Source organism: Eucyclogobius newberryi, unplaced genomic scaffold, assembly GCF_026437365.1.
Source record: "Eucyclogobius newberryi isolate DKJ021-1_F unplaced genomic scaffold, fEucNew1.0.hap1 SCAF_1, whole genome shotgun sequence".
Taxonomy (NCBI): domain Eukaryota; kingdom Metazoa; phylum Chordata; class Actinopteri; order Gobiiformes; family Gobiidae; genus Eucyclogobius; species Eucyclogobius newberryi.
Genome location: NW_027315723.1, coordinates 5,959,695 through 5,981,549, shown reverse-complemented (window position 1 = coordinate 5,981,549; position 21,855 = coordinate 5,959,695). Strand labels below are relative to the sequence as shown.

At 44.1% G+C, this 21,855-nt stretch overlaps 1 protein-coding gene across 7 annotated transcripts in view; it reads left to right on the top strand.

Annotated features, from left to right (window-relative positions):
- Positions 1–21,855, top strand: part of zc3h13 (zinc finger CCCH-type containing 13) — a 29,821-nt gene that overhangs the window by 1,860 nt on the left and 6,106 nt on the right. The window contains exons 5-19 of one of the 7 annotated variants that reach the window (XM_072447831.1): positions 442–550; positions 776–942; positions 1,780–1,916; positions 2,000–2,191; positions 2,276–2,422; positions 6,359–7,038; positions 9,307–9,609; positions 10,738–10,977; positions 12,478–12,582; positions 14,566–14,941; positions 16,047–16,231; positions 17,056–17,823; positions 18,768–19,016; positions 19,908–20,360; positions 21,522–21,665. In XM_072447831.1, coding sequence (XP_072303932.1) covers positions 442–550; positions 776–942; positions 1,780–1,916; positions 2,000–2,191; positions 2,276–2,422; positions 6,359–7,038; positions 9,307–9,609; positions 10,738–10,977; positions 12,478–12,582; positions 14,566–14,941; positions 16,047–16,231; positions 17,056–17,823; positions 18,768–19,016; positions 19,908–20,360; positions 21,522–21,665 — 4,255 coding nt within the window. Of the gene's footprint in view, positions 1–441; positions 551–775; positions 943–1,776; positions 1,917–1,999; positions 2,192–2,275; positions 2,423–6,358; positions 7,039–9,306; positions 9,610–10,737; positions 10,978–12,477; positions 12,583–14,565; positions 14,942–16,046; positions 16,232–17,055; positions 17,824–18,767; positions 19,017–19,907; positions 20,361–21,521; positions 21,666–21,855 lie in introns of all 7 variants that reach the window. The other 6 variants (XM_072448001.1, XM_072447915.1, XM_072447751.1 and 3 more) reach the window with 6 other exon arrangements.

The window sequence follows — 21,855 nt, the reverse complement described above, 5'->3', positions numbered from 1 at the left end:
AGTTTGATCTGTTTTGAGAGCTGATTTGACAACAAATATCTGGTCCACCAATTTGATTAAAGTTCAAGTAAATTTCACAAATTATCGTAAACATTTTCCTTAACTATATTTTTTGTAATAATTTTATCTGGTATAATTTTTTGCCGATATACCTCTGTAGCTTTGTGTCTCTTCATGTTTTCACTAGACATAAGCACAATATGTTGTAGCTAAGGGACTTTTTTAAATATCGGACACGATATATGGACTAAACAAATTTCCAGATACCAATATTGGCACAGTTATGTCATCCATCCTTTATAGACCGTTTAAAAGCTTACAAATACATTCTAAATTCTGTAATGGAGGCAAACATGAAGTGGAACATGAAGTGATGAAGTTTATCATATGATAATAATGTTCCAGTAGTTTAATCGTGATTAATGTGATTTCTCCATCCAGAGAGACTCATCCAGAGGCCGACACAGAGAGAAGGAAGACATTAAAATCACTAAAGTGAGAACTCCAGCAAGCGACGAGGAAGCGCCCGAGTGGGAAGCCAACAGAGAAGGTGCTGTTTTTATTATTCTTAATTTAGGGCACAGCAGGTTAAGAGCATATTTTAAAAAATGATTTGGAAAAAGTGATGCATTAAAATAATGTGAAATATTCTCTAGTTAAAACTTTATTACATTTTTACATTAAATATTTTACTTTTGTTATTATTTTTAAATTTTCTCTATCACTAGACTCTAACTTTACCTTGACATGGGCTAATCCTATATTTTGGTTTCAGACTCAGATATCGGAGACTACGACTACGAGTTGTCTTTGGAGATGAAGAGACAGAAGATCCAGCGGGAGCTGATGAAGCTGGAGCAGGAGAACCAGGACAAAAGAGAAGAAATTCTGATCAAGAAAGACGAGAGCTTGGGAAAAAGCAGGGGCAACGCATTCACCAAGGTACACCACAGATCCTACACTTGTACACAGTAGTACTGTGTACATTTCCCATACTGTGTTTCACAGTGTTGGCACACTCTATTGTCTAAAAGGGTACTGCATCTTATGCAGCCATTAACAAAACTGGGCTCGTTACTACTAAATGCGATCTAATGATCCACAAATAACTTTATTATGTAAGAATGTAACTCAATCTTATGTATGTCTGACTAGAAGTGAATGTGAAAATGATTGTAACAAAATAGGGCTTGCAGTAGTAAACATAACATATGTATACAGCTCTATGGAGGAGAGCAAAATCTCATGTTTGGAAAGAATTCTGTTTTAAAAATCTAACCTATCTAAGTGCACATTATTCACAGAGAAAGGCTTGTTTCTGGAGTGGCTGTTACCATAATCATGTGTTTTGGGACTGTTCCATCAAGAAATGCATGATCAACTGTCAAGGACTGGGCTCAAATACATAAAAATAATCACCTTTTATAGTTGTTTATATATTTATATTTGAACATATTCAAACAACATATGGCAGATGTCGTGTGCTACATTTGTACATGTTTAAAAAAAAAAAATCTTGTAACATAAAACTATAACAAATAAAATACATGTATATAAGGATGGATCAATTATAGTCCTGATTCTGTCCTAGATTCAGAGGGTTTTTGTTCTAGGATTAGTCTCTTGTCCTCTAACAAGTAAAAACAGGACCCAAGTGGGACCTTTATTAGCCAGCCAGTTTAGCTCCTGGGTTAGTCCAAATATTCACCTCAATACCAGCGTTAGACCTTATTTAGTCTTGGTTCATGAAATGATTGATTTTTACATTTTCCCCAGCAGGCCTCCCCAGAACCAGTGAGCTCTAAAAACTCTCCTTCTCGAAAGTCCAGCGGCTCCCCCAAACACAAGGGTGCTACTAAAACCTCTTCTGGCAAGAAGGAAAAGAAAGTGGCAGTGACCTCTCCTGTCGCAGAGAGGTAAAAAAAAATCTCTAAATGTGTTTATCATTAAGGAAGCTGTCAGATGCATTATTTGTCTTTTTAATGTATAATTGTTGCAGATCATCTAAAGGAGCCCACAGTAAGAAAAAGGGCCCGCGTACGCCCAGCCCCCCTCCACCGGTGCCTCTGGACCTTCCTGTTGGTGGAAAAAAGCACAAAACCAAACACAAGAACAAAGAGAAGTCTGAAGAGAAGGTGAAGGAGAAGGAAAGAGACACTGAGAAGCACAAGGACAAGAAGGACAAACGCAGGTGAGGAGAGGACTTAAGACCATGGACTGAACCATGGACTGGACAAGGGTACTGCTGTTATAAATCTTGTTTTCTGCTTCTCAGGGATCGCTCTGATAGTTCCCATAAGGCAAAGCGGGTGGTGACATCAGAGGAGCGATCAGGAAGTGCGTCTCCTCCTCAGACACGAAAAAAGTCCAGCTCCCCCAAAACGGCAGCTAAAGGTGCTGCCCAGAACTCTCCTCCGCGCAGGTACCGATTACTAATACAGTTACTACAGTTCTAATCTAATGAAAAGGCCTGAGCAATTTTGTAAAGAATTCTCAATAATGTTTCAAAACTACGATAATCCAAAACCGAGTCTCAATTCATTTTCTCCTCCTCTCCTCTTTTAGTCCTCTAACGTTTAAGTTTGGTTGATCTCAATGACAAGGTCAGCACATTTAATTCACAATGTTTCAGGTTTCCAAGCAATCCTGTATTTTAATGAAAAAGAGTTATACTTACGTGAGTTACACGTCTCTTTGGTATCCTAATGTGTCCTTGCCTTTTACAAGTAACCTACAGGTACTGTAATGCACAATTTGACTGAAAGTCCAGTCTTTCCTACCCTCCAGCCTTGCTTGTGCTGATAACTTGATAACTTTGTCCAGCTTCTTCCTCTCCCTCTCTGTGATGCTGCTGCTCCAGTAGACCACACCGTACAGGGGCTGATGCCACCACAGAGTCGTAGAAGGTCTTCAGGAGTGGCCCTGTCACTCCAAAAGACCTGAGTCTCCTCAGGGGACTCTTCCTGTACAGTGCGTCTGTGTTATGAGTCCAGTCCAGTTTGTGGTTCAGATGAACACCCAGGTACTTGTATGAGTCCACTCTCTCAATGTCCCTTCCCTGGGCGTTTACTGGTGAGGGGGCAGCAACTTCTGCGGAAGTCCACCACCATCTCCTTGGTCTTCCCCGCGTTGATGAGGAGGTGGTTCCGCTGACACCAGTCCACAAAGTCCTGGGCCAGTCCTCTGTACTCCGGATCATCGTCGTCTGTGATGAATCCAATGATGGCAGATTCATTAGAGAACTTCTGCAGGACACAGTTGTCCGTGTCATGTCTGAGGTTTGTGGTGTAGAGGGTGAAGCGAAAGGGCGCGAGGACAGTGCCCCGGGGTGCCGCCCCACACTTCAGGTCCGAGTGTCAGACACACAGTCTGGGGTCGGTCTGTGAGGTAGTCCAGGATTCACTCCGCCAGGTCACAGTCCACACCAGCCATCTCCAGCTTGTCCCTAAGGAGCCGCGGCTGGATGGTGTTGAAGGCACTGAAGAGATAAAAAAAAAAACACAGAGCTCACAGAGCTGCCAGGCTTCTCCAGGTGAGAGAGAGAGCGAGAGGTGCAGCATGGAGATAACGGCGTCCTCCACTCTGATGCCAGGCTGGTGTGCAAACTGCAGTGGATCCATAACTTGGCTCATAGTGGAGCAGAGTTGGTCCTGGACCAGCCCCTCCAGTGTCTTCATCAGTTGGGATGTGAGAGCCACTGGCCTGAAGCTTCTTAGGTCTTTGGGACTGGTACCACACAGGAGGTCTCCAGACCTCAGCTTTAGGCTTATGTTGAAGAGATGCTCCATAACTCCACACCGTTCATCTGCACAGGACTTAAGGAGTTTGGAGCTGATGCCGTCTGGTCCTGTGGCCTTCCTTGTTTTGATCCTCTTCAGCTCTCTCCTCGCCTGTGCTGCTGTGACAGCAAGTGGTTGGCAGGGGACTGTGTGCTGCAGGGATGTGCGAGTCAAGGTGGAGTGGTGAGCTGGTACTTCGAAGCAGAGGTGTGAAGAGGAACGGGTGTGGGCCATTGGAGGTTGATCAAATCTCAGGAAGTTAGAATTTAGATCCTTTATCCACTGTTAGTCCCCCTCCATCTGGACGGGGGGACTTTAAAGCCTGAGATGTTTTTTCAGGCTCCTCCACACTCCCTGAATGTTCTGCTCTTGCAGTTGCTCCTCCATCTTCCTCCACTAGCTGGCTTCCGCCTGCCTGAACTCCCTCCTCAGCTTCTTTTACACAGTCCTCATCTCCTCGTTGTTCCCTGACCTCTTTTTCTCCCTCAGCAGAGCTTTAATTTCACATTTCTTTCATAAGCATTCGTTTTAATGTGTCACTATGGGATAGGCCCCATAGCATATTCACAGAAGCCCTATACCCATACGCCAGCCCTGAGTGGCTGGCATTGGCATCGTGACGTTGGCACCCCGCTATAAATGCCACGAGCTTCGACGTTCCCCGTCATTCAAGAACCTCTTGTCTATAACTGCTATCTTAACTACTCTGCATGGCCCGTATGCCACACACCGAGCCGATGGAGGCGGCCCATCTTCACCCGAAGCTCTCCACCAGACCACCCACCCCTCTAAAGCCGACCGCTTTCAGTTCACCATGGCTGAAAGTGCCTATAAAGCGTTGGCTCTGTCAGTAAGAGCTCTAAATGTCACCTCCATGCTGGCTGCTTATCAAGCGGAGCTCTTTGAGGACATGGCTCATGTCCCGAACACTAAAGCGTGGGACATTACCACAACGTTGTGCTGCAAGTAAATGTATGGCCATGTTGGTGCTTCAAGAGAGGGCACGGTGGTTGAACTTGACCAATCTGTCCGACAAGGAAAGGGAGGACATTCTGGACATGCCGGTGGTTCCGGAGGGAATTTTTGGCTATGCAGCAGAGGTGCGAAGTCAAGAAGCGATAGGACGAGGCACTCTAGTTGCCCACCGCTCAGGCGGGCCCGAGGTCAAATATGACCCAAGCGGGGCCCATGTCTGACTTTAACTTTTCCTTCCGTGTCCCACGACGGCCAACGCCACAGGCCCCTGCCACAACACCGACTGGTCCCCAGGTGGTCAGACGAGTGTGGCCTAAGAAAGTTACCAGCAGTCCCTCAGAGCCTCTTTGCTCTCAGCAGTCCACCTCTTCCCCACATGAGGCACCACAGACATCCTGTGCACAATGGGTTCATACACAGGCCTCTTGGTTGCCATTTTATCAATAAATAAAAAGCCTGTGGCTGGAGAGCCGCGGCGCGGTCAAATTGCCGCGCAGTTTCAGTGACCGCGGCATTTCCCTTATAGCCTCATGTCTAACCCTAACCTTAACCCGGCGCGGTCTAAATGCGGTCAAATAGCGGCGCAGTTTCAGGAGCCGCGGCGCGCGGCGGGCACAAAAATAACATGGCCGTTTCGGCCGCGGCTCTGCAGACACTCCCAAATAAAAAAAATAGGCTTAATATTATATTGAACAGCTCTGACAATTGGCTCCATGCCCTTCCGCAGTCTCAGTCCCATTTCCCGCAGCATTGTCATTCACAATACAACCTACAGGCCAAAATCTCCTTAGGTTGGTTGCTTTTAGACAGAAAAAGACCCCATAGAGACACATTAAGGTTAAGTTGTTAAAAAATACAGGATATTAGGCTGCCCCAAATAAAATGTATGTTTGCTGTAACCCTACCAACATTTTCAAGTGGGTAGGTAGGTAAAACATTTTTTTTTAAACTTTGAAGTCATAAAAAATTCCTAATTTGTATATAGAATCCACCCATTTAATAATAATTAACTCTACTTCGTTTGAATGTTTGGACGCTCGGTTGGCACTCAGGTGAAAAAGAAGACCTTGATCGCTATTCTGTGACGCTACCAAGTCCACTAGCACATCGCGCCACGTATCAGTCTTAAAACCATCAACTTATTTTTAATTATCACTCTGTTTCTCCGACACACTGAACCACACTGAACACACATGATTTCGCCATTTTTTGATTCTGCCAGTGACCTGCAGTGACCGCCAGGGGTCGGGCTTCAATAGTCAATGAGACGTTCTCCGTTTGTGTTTAGTTTAATTTCTCGTTTTTTGCGACATTTTTGGCTTTAAAATATTTCTAGCGAGTTCCAGTGATACAAAATGGTTCAACACAACACTTTTTTGAAAAAAAAAGTGAGTCGGAGAGGTATAAGAGAAAAAAAAAATATCTGGCATCATTTTTGACAAAATGCTGATATTTTTTTCTTCAGCCGGCTATTTTTTTTACCGGGTTGGTCGGGTTACGACAAGCAGACATATTTTTTACCTAAATAATTATTTCCTTACGGGTTTGCTAACTATGACCCTTTTTTAGATTTTAAACTAAAAGGCCCTTTTCTTTCGCCTTAGATCTGTGTCTCCGCCTCACCATCAGAGGTCCTCGTCTCCGACAGCTCGGCACCACTCTCTCTCCTCTCGCTCCGGTTCTTCAGCTCAACGTCACTCCCCCTCTCCCCGACGTAGGCGCTCCTCGTCCCCCCCCAGGCGGTCCCGCTCCCCCCTACAGGAACCATCTCCCCCCCCAACCAGGCGCTCCGAGAGAGGCAGCCCAGGGAGGAAGCATTCACGTGGGAGGGACAGGAGCCGGGACAGAAGCCGAGACCGAAGCAGGAGCAGGGATAGGAGCAGGGATAGGAGCAGGGATCGGAGCAGAGACAGGAGCAGGGACAGGAGCAGGGACAGAAGCAGAGACAGGAGCAGAGACCGGAGCAGGAGCAGAGACCGGAGCAGGAGCAGGGACCGGAGCAGGAGCAGGGACCGGAGCAGGAGCAGAGACCCGAGCAGGAGCAGAGACCGGAGCAGGAGCAGAGACCGGAGCAGGAGCAGAGACCGGAGCAGAAGCAGGAGCAGGGACCGTAGCAGAGACAGGAGCAGGGACCGTAGCAGAGACAGGAGCAGGGACCGGAGCAGAGACAGGAGCAGGGACAGGAGCCGGGACAGGAGTAGAGACAGGAGCCGGGACAGGAGCAAAGATAGGAGCAAAGACAGGAGCAGAGAAAGGAGCAGGGGGGAGCGAGAACGCAGAGACGGTAGGTTTAAAAATGTTGTTTTGTTTATATTCGACTCACTCTTCATTGGCCTGCTTTTTTCCTGTGAGATGTTATTGCTTTGTCTGGAATATTCCACAGTATGGCATAAATGGATCCATCTCCTTGGAGACATGTTAAAGGTCAGATATACGTAGAGGTGACTTTGCTCACAATACAAATACATAATTTCGAAGCATTTTGGTGCAATGAAAATTAAAGTTACCAATATAACTACGGTTCTATGAATCCCTACTGCCTGAGGCGGCGCTTAAAGGTCCCATATCATGCAAAATCGACTTTTCAGAGCTTTTAATCTTCTTACAGAGCTATTGGTACCTCATATATGTGCCCAAAGTGTTTTTTTGATTCCTGCAGTCCATAGCGAGAGTACAGTCTATATCGTTCTGCTCGGATGTGCAGACGGACGGGGCCTGTGCGCTGTGTCATGCCCTGTGTAGCAGCGCACGCCTCGGCCTCTGTCTAAGATTCCCACCGTCTCCACGCTGAGACTACGTCACCTGGTGGGCGGGGAACGCGCACTCTCACTGAGACTACGTCACGGGTTGGGCGGGGGAGGCAGATCTCAAACTAAGCAGTCTGCATTTCCGGGTTTGTGAGCGGGATCCAAGATATGGGTGATATTTTACAACTATTATGTTATGGGTGTTGCACAACACTTATAAAATATTCCCTTAGGGTAGACTACAAAACGGGAAAATAGCATGATATGGGATTTTTAAGCACTGAATGACCAAATATCGGCAAAGTCACAAGGAATCCTTAATTCAGACCTTACTGAGTGAACCCAGAGAACTCCAGTAACAGAAACACATGATGTGACAAAGGAATTACTATAGTAACATTCACTTGAATAACTGAAGTGAAGATAGACCACCACAGTCACAAAGCAAACTACACTACACCGCAACAAATGACACTTGAGTCATCTGTTGACAAAAGTTGCAGAAAAGGTGCTAATACTAAAACCACACCATGCTCCAGAGGCTTGTCACAGCGAAAACTGACCACTAGTACACAGTGTTCTCGCTGAGGGGTTTTGGCATGGCAGGCCGCCGTGCTTTGGCTGGCCACCGCCATGCTCAAAAGATGCCGTCATGCTCTGGCTGGTCACCGCCTGCGGCGCGAGCAAAAAGCACCACGGCGCTCGCATGGTACCCTAAAGATACCGCCAGGCTGAAAAAATATCTGCCAGGTTGAAAAACAAAGATTGTGTTTTTTATTCAAGTAACATACAACGCAATCATATAGTTAAGAAAGCTACACTCAATAACGTAGACCACTTCCATTCTCACCTGTTCTGCGAGAACGTCTGTGGGTGAAAGTGATGGGTGGCTAATAAATCTTGAAAACCAATTTATTATATTTATTATTATTAGAGTAATATAAATGTCAACGAAACTACTGAGGAGGGGATAGGCAGGACACCGTCTTAACGCTGACTTTGTAACGGTTACAGTTCAAAAAAGCAGCGGATCTACTTCCTTGAGCCTTATAACCTGCGTTAACAATGTCGGCAAAACGGAAAGCTACTGGTACTTTGGACTCGCAAACTTTTTGCGAGCGCCGCCTACGGTCCCACCTCCATCCTTCAACCTCAGCCCAGCGAGAACACTGAGTACAGTGCGGTACCATATCCAGATCTAGTTATGGAAATGAGTATGTATATCAGTTATTTGCGTGCACTGACAAAACTAAAAGTTATGTAAAGGCGACAGAATGTCACAACCAGCATATGTCCTCCAAAGACCATGGTCAGAGGACGGGCAGCTCAACAGGCCTCAACCAGTTTAGAAAACAGTGTTTCCATCCCATTGTCAAATCTTCTGCGGATATTGCCAAAGCCGTTTCTCGTGCTCTCCTTTCAAGCGCCACCGCCACCGCCAGTGCCTGCTTCTTGTCCAACGCCGTAACAAGTCTCCAGATATTGACGTCATTCTTCCAGCACCCGTATGGCCTGGCCTCGTCAAACCTCGGAGGTACTCTGTAATTGGAAACCATCCTCTGCCACCATGTAAATACCTAAAACATTATTAATTAACATCGCCATGTTCACACACCGGTAAGAACCGTACAACCCGCCTCTCGCACAGTCTCGCAATATAACTGCTCATTTAACAGGAAGTTCACAAAGCAATAACATCTCCATAGAGACAAACATGACCCTCAACTAGAATAGTGCACCATTTTAAAATTCTACACCACAAATGTAAAAAATAATTAAAATGTGTGTGTGTTGCAATTCAACAGAAAGTCGCTCCAAACGGGACAAAGATGTCAGCCGCGATGATCGTCACTACGATCCTGAAATCAGGGACTCGAGAGATGAACGAGAAGGACGTGAACGGAGGGAATCAAACCGAGAACCTCGCGATAACAGGGAGACGAGGGAGAACCAGAGGGATGGCGCTGTAGACCGGAGAGAAAAAAGAGAGAGGGAGAGGAAGGAGGAGACAGAGGAGAGAGGCTACTCCCGCGGACACCGAGGAGACGAGAGGGACAGAGGAGAGAGGGGTGGACGGATCAGAGCCAGGAACGACCCCCAAGACAAAGGCGAGTCTCTGATTTAGTCTAGGGGTGCTTTCAGAAGAACTGTGGTTTCAAGTGCAGTTTGCCTGTGGTGTCAACACTACCGGTCACGATTCGGCCCAATTTGCTTTTTTGATTTAATTTTTTTGTTTTAATTGTAATTTATTGTTTTTATTCATAACAACTGTTGTTATGAATAAAAAATTTAAAAAAACATCGTATACCTGTATTAATAAACTCAAACCACTTGATATCTTATCTTTTTTTTAAGAATGATTTTTTTTCATACAAAGCAAAAAAGGAATTTTAATTAATTAACCAATTTAGCTATTAAAAACTATTTTATTAAACTATTATTTAATTTAGTTATTTCAGACATAGAACAGGACCAGAGAGCAAAATTGCAAATACATAATAAAATTACAAATTCACCAACAGAAGAAACACAATTTCCATTTTCAAATTCAGTCTGAATGTCATTTTTTATAATACTAATATCTCTTACAATGTTAGTTCAGTCCTTGATCTTTGGTGATGTTTGTGTCAGCAATTTCTTGGTGATGGTATCCGTTAATTTTTGGTATCTTTGGTATTTTGTCCATGGCAGTAGTTTTCTAAAATTGAGAGGGATGGCGATGTCAAAAACAGTCCGCAGTGCATTGTGAACCTAAGCCCAATATTTTAGAGCGACAGGACAGTCCCAAAACATGTGGTGGTGGTTTGCCTCCTTGCTGTCACACTTTCTCCAACAGTTGGCGTCTCCCTGTGAATAATGAGCACTTTGACGAGGTGTTATGAATTCCTCCAGCAAAACTCCCTCCAGAAATGTGATTTTGTGGTCTTCCATTGGGATGTACACACACTTTCCCATCCGTAGAAACATGTTTTTAATATATTTAGTAGAGTAGTTGTCCAGATTAGTAATGCATTGATATAATTTCAGATTTTAAGCCTTGACCACCTGACCCCCAGGTGGAGAACCAGTGGTTTTGACATTGTCCTCTATTCTCCTGTGTTGTTTTTCTTTCAATGTAGACCTGTTGTAGTATTGGCCACTTATTTTGATATACTTATCCGTGTTTAGTTCTGATTTAGACTTTGGTTTGGTTCTGTTTTAGTCCTTTTATGAAAGACTGATCTTTGTTACTTTAGGTTCCAATCGAAATTCCAGAAGTTCTCTGCTGGAGAGCCATGAGAGCTGGGATTCACGGAGTAGCGGGACCTTGGACCGAGGACCAGACAGGAATTCGGACAGGGGTCCTGACCGAGGATCAGACCGCGGATCCGAGCGGGACCGGTACGATTCAGACCGGAGGGACCAGAGAGAACAAGGGCGAGACTCTTCCTACGACCGACGTGGAGGTCACCAAGAGCGGGAGAGGAGGGACAGAGGTGAGGCTGCTGCACTCGGGGCTGGACCTAGATCAGCGAATAACTAGATCAAGATCAGGGTAATAGCAGAACTACAATGGGATTAAAGCAGGACAAGACCAGGACAAGACCAGGACTAAAATAGGTTGCTTGGTTGGACTTTTCTTTATTTATTCCATTCTGTCTACTATTTTAGAAAAGGGACCCTCAAGCTGCTTAATATGCTGTACATAAAAATAAAGCTGTAACCCTCTTATTTCCTGTCAAATCAATAATTCTGGGAAGCATCAGGGTCAGTTTTTACTTAAGTAAAAAATCACCCTAAAATAAAATGATAAATGAATTGGACTTTTATATGGATTCCGCTTGGACATAATTTGCTTTATTACAAGTCCCTAAACATTTTTTGGGGTGAATTTACCTTCAGCTTTTAAAAGAGTTGTCAAACCCAAGTCATAAGTCCATATTCCGGTTCCTGCTGCTGATGCATGAATATGGACTCAGTCTTTCACCTGCTGCAGATTTGTGCAACAGTGACCTCATATAACCATTACTAGGTTATACAAAGCTATTTATTTCTTTTTTTTACGTTTATGTTTGGCCCACGGCCCAGCCTGAGCGTCGAAATTCGGCCCATGGCCCAAAATGATTTCGACACCCCTGCCTTAGACCCTCCTTGGATAGGAAAAACTACCGTACTTTTCGGGCTATAGAGCGCTCCTGAATAAAAGCCGCTCCAACGAAATTTACAAAGACTGGCCGCACCTGTCAATAAGCCGCAGGATGCCCACGTTGTAACATGAGATATTTACATACGCCTGATGTCTTTTGAACCGGGAGTCTCCCGTGGTCTAATTAGACTAATTTCTCAGTGAATATGAGTTGACTTGTAATAAAACACACAGCATTTTGAAGCTTCACATACAGAGAAAACTTCTGAGCTGTCCCCTCTGTCCTTGATTACTCTGTGGGAGCTGATTTACCTGTGTCTGTGTCTTCACATCTGGTTTATCTGCTCCTGAGCTTGTGCTTAGTGAGTGAGTGCTATGTTGTAAAATGAGATATTAACACAAAAATGTGGTCCACAGTAGTGATGCAGGGGTCACGTCTGGCCAAGAAAGTTTCATTTCAATGCGAACTGCAGACCGCCGTATATCGCATATGTGTCTTTGCGTTTCACCGCATCTAGATTCATTTCCACATTAGACTAATTCCTCCGTGAATATGAGTCTGATTTTAATCAAACACGGAGCGTTTTGAAGCTTAAAATACAGTGACCACTGTCCACTGACGTCGTCTTCTACAGTGTGTCAGATGCTTGCCCCCTGGGGCTGTTGTGTAGTAAAAAGCTATAAATTAACCGCACCTTTTGTATGGGCCACAGGGTTCAAAGCGTGGGGAAAAAGTAGCGGCTTAAAGTCTGAAAAGTACGGTACAAAAGAAACCTGTGGGAAAAGTAGAGACCTCGGGGAGAACCACAGTGAAGGAGAGATCATGCTCTCATGTACAAACATTCTGCAGATGGTCCAGGATCTAAGGTGCAGTCATCACTGGAGCAGCATCAACAGGGTCTGAAACCGTACCAGAAGAAGGAGAAAAACGTGAACAGCAATGAACAGAATACAGGTGAACTAAAACATTATTATTGATAGGAAAAGTGGGAGGAGGCAGAAAGAAGATGGTTCTCAAGCTGCCGTACTTAACCCAGCATAGCTGCTCTAACTGGGAAACTGTAGTTTGTACTATAGCATCTTTGAGGTAGGATGTGGCCATGTCATTTATGGCTTTAAGATAAGATAAGATAAGATAATCCTTTATTGTCCCACATATAGGTCAGGAGTAGGATTTTAAACTCAACAGAAGCCAGTGAAGAGACTCGAGTACCAGCGTAATGGGTACTCTTCTTTTAGTTTCCTGCCGCTTACAAATACATGGATGTTTTTCAGCATTACTTTAAGGCGAGATATTTCTGATTTTAGCATCATTACGCAGATGAAAGTAGGCTGTTTTACAGGCTTGATTTATATGCGCTTTGAATGAGACGAGGTTTCTTACTGTAGAACTGGAGGCCACACTGACATTGCTCAGATAGTCTAGTAGACGTTTAGAGCCTAGTACAATGACATTGTTTTTTTCAGGGGTAAGAAGTGGATAATTAAGTGTCATCCGTCAGCATATTAACCTGTGGCACACCGTAGGTTACTTTAGAACAAGTTGAGGAGCTCTGGTTTACATGAACAAACTGGTACCTATCCGATAAATAGGATTTAAACCAGCTGAGGGCTGTCCCTCTTTAACTAGTGCAGTTTCAATGTTGTGGTGGAAAACCTCAAATATATTATTCTCCTGTAGGGAATTCAGCGTCTGCTGATGACTATGCGTGTCCAGATTTCAGGCTGTAATTGACTGCGAAGGATTTGCAAAAAGTATTAAAGGTCCCATATCATGCTATTTTTCCCGTTTTGTAGTTTACCCAAAGGGTATATTTGATAATAATCAGTGTTGCGCAACACCCATAACATAATAGTTATGAAATATCACCCATCTCTTGGACCCCGATCACAAACCCGGAAATTCAGGTCCAGGTACAGAGTGCTTCCTGGAGGATGGGCTGAACCAGTGGTGAGTAGCTCCCGTCCATCTGCTCATCAGAGGGGAAGGACAGAGACTGTTCTCTAGCTAAAGACTGCAGGAATCAATCAAAAAACACTTTGGGCACATATACAAGGCACCAATACCACTGTAAGAAGTTTAAAGCCTCTGAAACGTTGATTTTGCATGATATGGGTCCTTTAAAAAGTGCAAGTTTGATTTATTGATTATTTGATTGTTAATTTGTCCCTTAAAATGTGGGAAGCGGATATGCTAACTTTTTTTCTATAGATTGATTAATTTATTTATGAAATAATAATAAATAAACATAGAACACACAACACGGCCGAGAGCTAATTAAAAAGTACACAGAGGCATCAACCAAGCATGAAAAGAAACAAAATAACGGTAAATCCAAAATTGGTCAGCAGCACCACGCCCTCTCCCATTATCCTCATCACAGGCCTCGGACCATCTTTGATCAAATCAGGGATTAAAATGGCTCCCCTCACATCCAGGACACACATTGATATCCCCTTTAAGAAGATGATGTCAAATCTCACGGAATTTTTATACTGAAACTTGCTGTGCTCAGTATAAAATCTTTAAGAAAAAACTTTTTTAAATAATCACTTCAACTCTTCTTATGATTTGGATCTTTGTTTTTAACTGAAAGCTGGCATGACAGGCACATGGGTTATATAGTTCTAATGGAAGCCACTCCACCAAATTTAAACTTTTAATCTGAAATACGGTTTGCACAGACCAGGTTTGTTTTCTTTATCCTGGACTTTGATTTGCTTGGGTCAATTTATTTGTTTTTCAGGATAGATTGCCTATAGAGAGAATAAAATGCCCCGTAATAAGTTTATTCAGGCCTTTCCTGTGTGTGTATGCATTGTGCTCTACAAATAAACTTGCTTTGCCTCAAATATACGTTCAAATATCCTGATATATGTTGGGAAATAAAAGTTTGCTCTCATGTTGTTAATGAGTTTTCGGTTGTTTTTATTCCAGACCAAAGATCTCCTCCAAACCGTCACCAAGGCCGATCTGACGACTGTGATAGAGAGAGAGAGGAGAGACGAGGAGACAGGGATGACCGGAGAGAAAGAGAGCGAGAGAGGGAACAAAGAGAGAAAGAACGAGAGGCCGAACGAGAACGAGCCAGGGAGAGGGAGCAGAGGGAACAGCGGGAGAGGGAGAGGGAGCAAAGAGAGAGGGAGAGAGAGAGGGAACAGCGGGAAAGGGAAAGGGAGGAGAGGGAGAGAGAGAGGGAGAGGAAGGAGAGGGAGGAGAGGAGAGAGAGGGAACAGCAGCGCCAGAGGGAGTGGGACGACAGAGAGCGGAGGAGAGAGGAAGAAAGAGGGCCGCGTGACGAGCGCAAAACAAGGTGAGGAGGAAACATTTTTCATCTGACGTTTATTTAGTGATGATCAGTTTTGGGCAAGTTCCTTCTAAAAAGTACTTTTATTTAACCTGCGAATCAGTAAACGCACCACAACCAGCGTTTGTTATGAGCGATTCTACTCCAGACACAAGCACAATGCAGGGCAAAAAACTGTTTACACAGCAGACACTGGTCAAACACGCGTCGATGCTGCAGATTTTCTCCAGTGTTTTTAGAATAATGATTGTATAAAGCCAACTTGTGATGACAACCAATCAAATGTCAGGAAAGTCTTTAAGCCCGCCTACCGCTGCTTTCAATTGGTCACATTTATGTCAGTGTTTTTTTTTTTGCCAATCACTGTCTCCAATTCTAATGATCTCACGTGGGTAGATCATTATTTTACGTTTTGAATGGAACATATAATTAGCATGAGCAAGGTTGTGTTTGTTAAGTATTCAATTTTGTATCAGTTATATAATAGTGTTATTGCAATCTGTCTCATTTATATAATGAAGGATTATAAAAAAAATATTATTATTATACCCAAATTCTAATTGATGCTAAAACTGGTCAAATTCTGTTGTTTTTTGCGAGGTTGAGGTGGGAAATATATTGAAAATTTGATCAAATCACAATTGTTTTTTGAGATATGTAAACTTGGTATAGCAAGTATATCGTCGATGATGAAAGAAATATGTTCTAAAATGCTGCAAAAACAGCTTGAGAATGAAAGTAAAATTTCTGAACTTTTGCTTTAAATTTTGCTTTCCATTCAGTTTTTTGCAGCTCGACTCAAGACATTACCATGCTGTTTTAGACCGATTGGCGTAATATTGCCTACATATTCACATAAAATAAGCCAAAAAATGATCAATGTACTCATTTTTGTCAGTATTACACACCCCTATAACTGACACTGCATGGTCCCTGTCAAATAAATGAATCACAATGATCCACCCTGAACACCATTATAACACATTAAAAGCTCTGCGTTGTTGTATTTGTAGAATGTATGCTTTAAAAGACTTGAAAAGCAGAATACTGGTCTAAACATTTGGGTCGACAACGTGCTGACCTCTTTCTCTCTCTCGCTCGCTCTCTTCAGCCGAAAGAGGCACCGCGCTGAAGGAAGCCAGAGCCCGCGTACTTCGCCAAAACGACCCGCCCGAGAGGCCAGCCCCAATGACAGCGACGCCTACCACAGCGGCGAGGACAAAAGTGAGCGTCTGATTGGTCGAGGGAAGACCAAGCCCCTCCCGCCCAGCCCACAGTGCCCGCCTCCCACTGACAGTAATGAAATACAATATTTCACTATTTGAATCCTCTGCTCTATCTGTGGGGGGGAAAGTCTTATTTTGCTTTGATATTCTGAAGATTATACTAGATTATAAATGTAAAGGAACTAAATATGAACTAAAGCAGGTGTTGCGCCGATGGCATCCAAAACCAGACCAAAGCCGCGGGGGCTAAGACACGGGTAAATCATATTGAAGACGCGTACAGACAGGTGCAATACCAGGTAATTTATTGTACCAAACCGCAGAAAACATTAAAGCAGACACTTACTTTGATGATGACACGCGATATGGACACAACAATAATACCTGCACCATTTGGAGTGATGAAACGATCAACTTAAACCAGGAGTAAAACGTGAATGAATAACGAGAACAAGAAAACGGTAACGAAGACGAAAACGTAACAAAATAAACGGTCAAAACAGTCAACAAAGTTTGCTTCCCCGTGCTCACCCCACCGCCATTAACCAAGCCACTAACGCAGGTGAGCGCTCTCCTCCATTAACCTTACACACACACACCTTAGCACCGCCCCCAACACCACAGCGTCGTGCTAAAATCGGGGGCTAAAATCGGGGGCTAAAATCAGGGGCTAAACCAGAAACTATATATAGGAAAGACCACTTGGCTTTGTAAATCATAATTTGAATTCATTAAATCTAGCCACACTTTATAAACCTTTGGTGTTAGTTTGATTTTGGGCACACTTTTCAGTTGAATTTCTTCTCTCTTTTCATAGACCCTTGCACCAAATTCTTTTATGGTCTTTTTATTTCACAAATATTTGACATTTGTGACATTTTTTTGTGTTTTCAGGTGATAAACATCGTTTGTTGAGCCAGGTGGTGCGGCCCTTGGATCCTCCCCTCCGCTCGCCCACCAGATCTGCTGCCCCACTTGAGGAGAAAGCGCCCCACTGGAAAGAGGAGGAGCGAAGGGCGGCTGTGGAGAAACGAGACCCCCGTAATCGCCACGAAGAACCGGAAACCCGCCCCAGAACTGGAGAGCGAAGAGTCGAGCACGCTGCTGAAACTGTCCAGGAGGTGAGGACCAGGGCCAGGGAGCCGCACGAATCTCCAACGCCAAATTTGGACGATTCGGGGTCACACGATGAAGCCAAGAAGAAGGGAAAGTCTCAAAAGAAGGCGCTCAAAAAGGGGAAGAAAGAAGAGGAGGTGGGCACAAAACCAGGGGTGAACGTGAACGCAGACTCATCAAATTCAGACCAACATTCACCGCGTAAAGGGGCAAAAAAGAAAACGCTAGATCGCAAACGGAAACGAGAAGGAGAGTTGGATGTTTCAGAAGACGAGATGCAAAGTAAACGAAAACGAGGCCCTCGAACTCCGCCTGCGATGAGACAGGAAAACAAAAATGTTTCCCCGTTGCCGAAAATGGACAACTTTAGCGACTGGTCGGATGAGGAAGTAATAGAGAGTGTTTCGGAGCGGCGTCCAGGTGGAGCCAGGCCCGGAAGAGAGAGAGGGCCTCCTCCACCTCTACTGTCCCAAGAAGGGGCTATTTTGATCCCAAATCTCACCCCGCAACCACTGATGTCGCAGCCCCTGCTACGCAAGCCGCCAGGTAGGATGTTTTTTTTAAATTAAATTAAATTAAATTAAATTAAATTAAATTAAATTAAATTAAATTAAATTAAATTAAATTAAATCCTACAATTACAACGGAGCGATACAATTTTTAACTGGGGCTGCAACAAATATATGAATGTATTTATTTCAATCTATTTATTTGATGGTGCATATTAATGAACATCTGTAAAAGTTACAATGTAAAGATGCCAGATTATATACCGGTACATATTTGCATTTAGTAGCAAGTCGGCAGTTATTTCTATTGTAATTCAAGACTTTTTAAAACGGCAAACAAATAAAGTTTGAAATATGAGCCTCTAGATGGAGAATATTTATGATGTGTATATGTATGAAAATCTGAAAAAGTTTATTATTTACTGACGTTTTTGTAAAGGTATTTGAAATGTATTTTTTTGGAGTCTTTACTATCCAGATGATAATTACAATCAAACCACTACAATCTTTGTAAGGATTTTTGGCCGTAGGCTTTATTGGACTGGACAGATGAGAATGAAATGGGAGATGAGAGAGAAGGGAGGACAAGCAGTAAATCGTTGGAGTCGGGGTTCAAACTCGCGACACTGCGGCCGGCTGCACTTGGAGCCTGGCGTACATGTGCTGCGCCCTCAGCCACTCCACCACCGCAGCACTCAATTATTTTTTATTGTCTGCCAGTGACGATTCATCTCCTGCACATCCTTTGAGCCTCTGCACCAAAAACTCTCAAATGTTATAAACTGTAAATGTGCGGTGTCAGGGTTAATAAATGTCCGTGTTCCGACCTCCGAGGACGACCGGAATGCAACATTAGTTCTGTTGTGTGTGAAAAACCTTTGAATAGTCCTTTTTGATCAGTTTTGCTACTTTTCGCTTTTATAATTTTGCACTGAAGTTTTTAGGTTGTTTTCAGACTAATCTTGACCTCCGTACTTCCAGGCGACATGCAGCCAGTGAGGAGTGGAAACATGGCGGGCGTTCAGGGGAGAGTGCCTGGAAGGAGGCCGCGATCCCCCTCAAATGAAAACCGCGAGGAGCCCCAGAGACCCAGCAGGAGAGGCAGGGGGGTGCAGCAGCCGATTAACCCCAGAGAGAGGGAGAGGCTGGGTGAAGGAGCTGTAGGAGCGGAGAGGAAGTCCAGGATTGACCAGCTCAGGAGAGGAGAGCCCAGTCGAAGCACCTCATCAGGTAAAAATACAAACATGAACCAGGGGCTGAACCAGGGCTGCAAATCGTGACGAGCTATATATCATATCTATCAATCTATAAGAAGTCTATAAAATCATTGTCGTATTTTGATAACCATATCTAGGCATGTCAAGATTATTATGTTAATCAATAATGGTGATTATTCAGGTCACAATATAATAGTAATAATCATGAAATAATAATGGTGATAGCTGCAATATTGAGTATTTTTTCTTCAATGTACGTTCAAAGAATAGAGCTAAATATAAATTTTTGTCTATTTTGTCTTCAGAAAGTTCAGTTTTGTAAAGTCGGTCACAAACTTGAGGGAACAGTAACATGTTAGACCACGAGAATGAAAGAAAATGTAACGTTTTTTTAGTTTCGATAATCGTAAATAATCGTTAAATAGTGCTGTTTCCTCTCACAATAATTGTAACACTAGAATTGGATATCATGACATCTCTAACCATATCCAGAAATGGACTATACAGACTATAAAATACATATGAACAGTGCTTTTTTTATTGCCGAAAAAATAATAATAATACCCTTTAATTATAATGGTTCGCCATCTAAAAGTCTGCAGCCACCATATTCCAACCTCGCTTCATTGACCTCTGTCCTATAGTTATGAATAAACATCAGTCCCAAAACGCATGATGATGCTGGAGAAACTTTGACTCAGGTGACACATTGTTTTATAAAAGACAGAATTCTTTCCAAACATGAGATTTAGTGCTTTTCTGAGTTCTGGATGCTTTTCTAAAACAGTCATATTTGTATATTTCTTGCACCTCTTTTATTGCGTCCCTGTGTATGGTGAAAGGGCAGCGTTCGATACTGAGCGTGTACTTATTACATTGGTATTAACCACGCTTCTTTCCTCAGATCGCCAGGATTCCCGCAGCCACAGCTCCAGGCGCAGCTCTCCCGACTCAGAACGCCAGGCCCGGTCCAGGTCTAGAGCCGGGTCCTACGATAGCCGGGACCGCGAGAGGGACCGAGAACCAAGACCTCAGAACCAGCCCCCACACCCGGGTCATCTCCTCCAGCAGCAGCAGCCACCGCCACAGCAGAACAGGGACTGGGATCCGGAGCCCAGGGAGTGGAGCTCGGGCCGGGGGAGAGAACCGCTCCTGCACAGGCCCAACCGGGACCGGGAGATGCCCCACAGAGGAGGGGAGAGAGGGGACAGGGGCGAGCCAATGAGGCCGGACAGGGGGGAGAGAGAGAGGGGAGAGTTTGAACCGCTGCTGCCCAGAGAAGCCTTCAGCCCCCAAATAGAAAAACCCAACCACCAGACGGAGCAGAGAGAGACCGTGAAGGTGGACAGCATAGACGGTGAGGGGAAAATACTGAAATACTGCTCAAAATATGCATACATACTAATGCAAACTACATCTCATATGCTAACAATTGATCTTGCTCATTAAACATGTATATTTTAAGGTAAAACATTCAAGAAAAAACATTTAACTGCTAATAAACCTGAGCAAACGCATCAGTACAGAGAAACATCAAGGTCAACTGACTTTAGTGTATTTAATGTGCTTAAGGTTCCAGATTTTAACTGTATTTATCAGTAATAAACACTTTGAAACTTTCTTTGCAAACTATTTAGCTTAAATGAATGGTGAAGTAAGGCTAAAATTAAAAACATTTCTGGTGAATATGTAAATATAGCAGGCTAACTAGCATGATGGTTGGAAATTTGGTGAATGACTCCAATTAGGGAAAAACTACTTCTACGACTGCTCCTGCCTCTGCTCCTGCTTCTGCTTCTGCATCTGCTCCTGCTCCTGCTTCTGCTTCTGCTTCTGCTTCTGCTCCTGCATCTGCTCCTGTATCTGCTCCTGCTCCTGCTCCTGCTTCTGCTCCTGCTTCTGCTCCTGCTTCTGCTCCTGCTTCTGCTTCTGCTTCTGCTCCTGCTTCTGCTCCTGCTTCTGCTTCTGCTTCTGCTCCTGCTTCTGCTTCTGCTTCTGCTCCTGCATCTGCTCCTGTATCTGCTCCTGCATCTGCTCCTGCTCCTGCTCCTGCTCCTGCTTCTGCTCCTGCTCCTGCTTCTGCTTCTGCTCCTGCTTCTGCTTCTGCTCCTGCTTCTGCTTCTGCTTCTGCTTCTGCTACCGCTTCTGCTTCTGCTCCTGCTCCTGCTTCTGCTTCTGCTACCGCTTCTGCTTCTGCTTCCCCTTCTATGGCTGCACAATATATCGCAGTCAAAAATGAGTCAGTGCAATCATCGAGTTGCAAAGACTGCAATTATGTAATAAAAATTGTGGCTGAAACGGTGAAGCTTTACCCCATGCAGTTCAGACCTACAAACATGCTCTGACCCATGGGCTTATTGAAGAGAGACGTGTCCGCTCTCTGTAATAATACAGGTTTTTCCAAAGCGATCGTAACACCTGTAATTGTATGAATGTAAGATGGATTCAGTGTAATGCCTTTCTCTGGAACATTCTAGACAGAGCAATAACAAATGTGTTGTATGTATTGTGGTTTCAGCAGAGGATGAAGTTAAAGAGGAGGACGCTCAGTCTGTGGCTTCAGCCGGAGAAGTTTACGAACCAATCAGTGACGACGAACTGGACGAGATCCTCAACGAAAGCCAGAAAAAAGAGGAGCAGACGGAGGAGGACAGGGCCTCAGGTGAGACACTCCCCCAAACAGAGCTGCTCGCATTCAGGCCGTCACACGTTTCCTCAGGCTGTGACCTGGAGCTGTGTTTGGAGTTTCTTTTAGCACAGATTTACCCTTGCAAAATTACACATTTGCATTGCATTCTGATATGACTTATCAAATCCTTTTAAAGCTACACTATGCAACTTTTCTAGTTTCT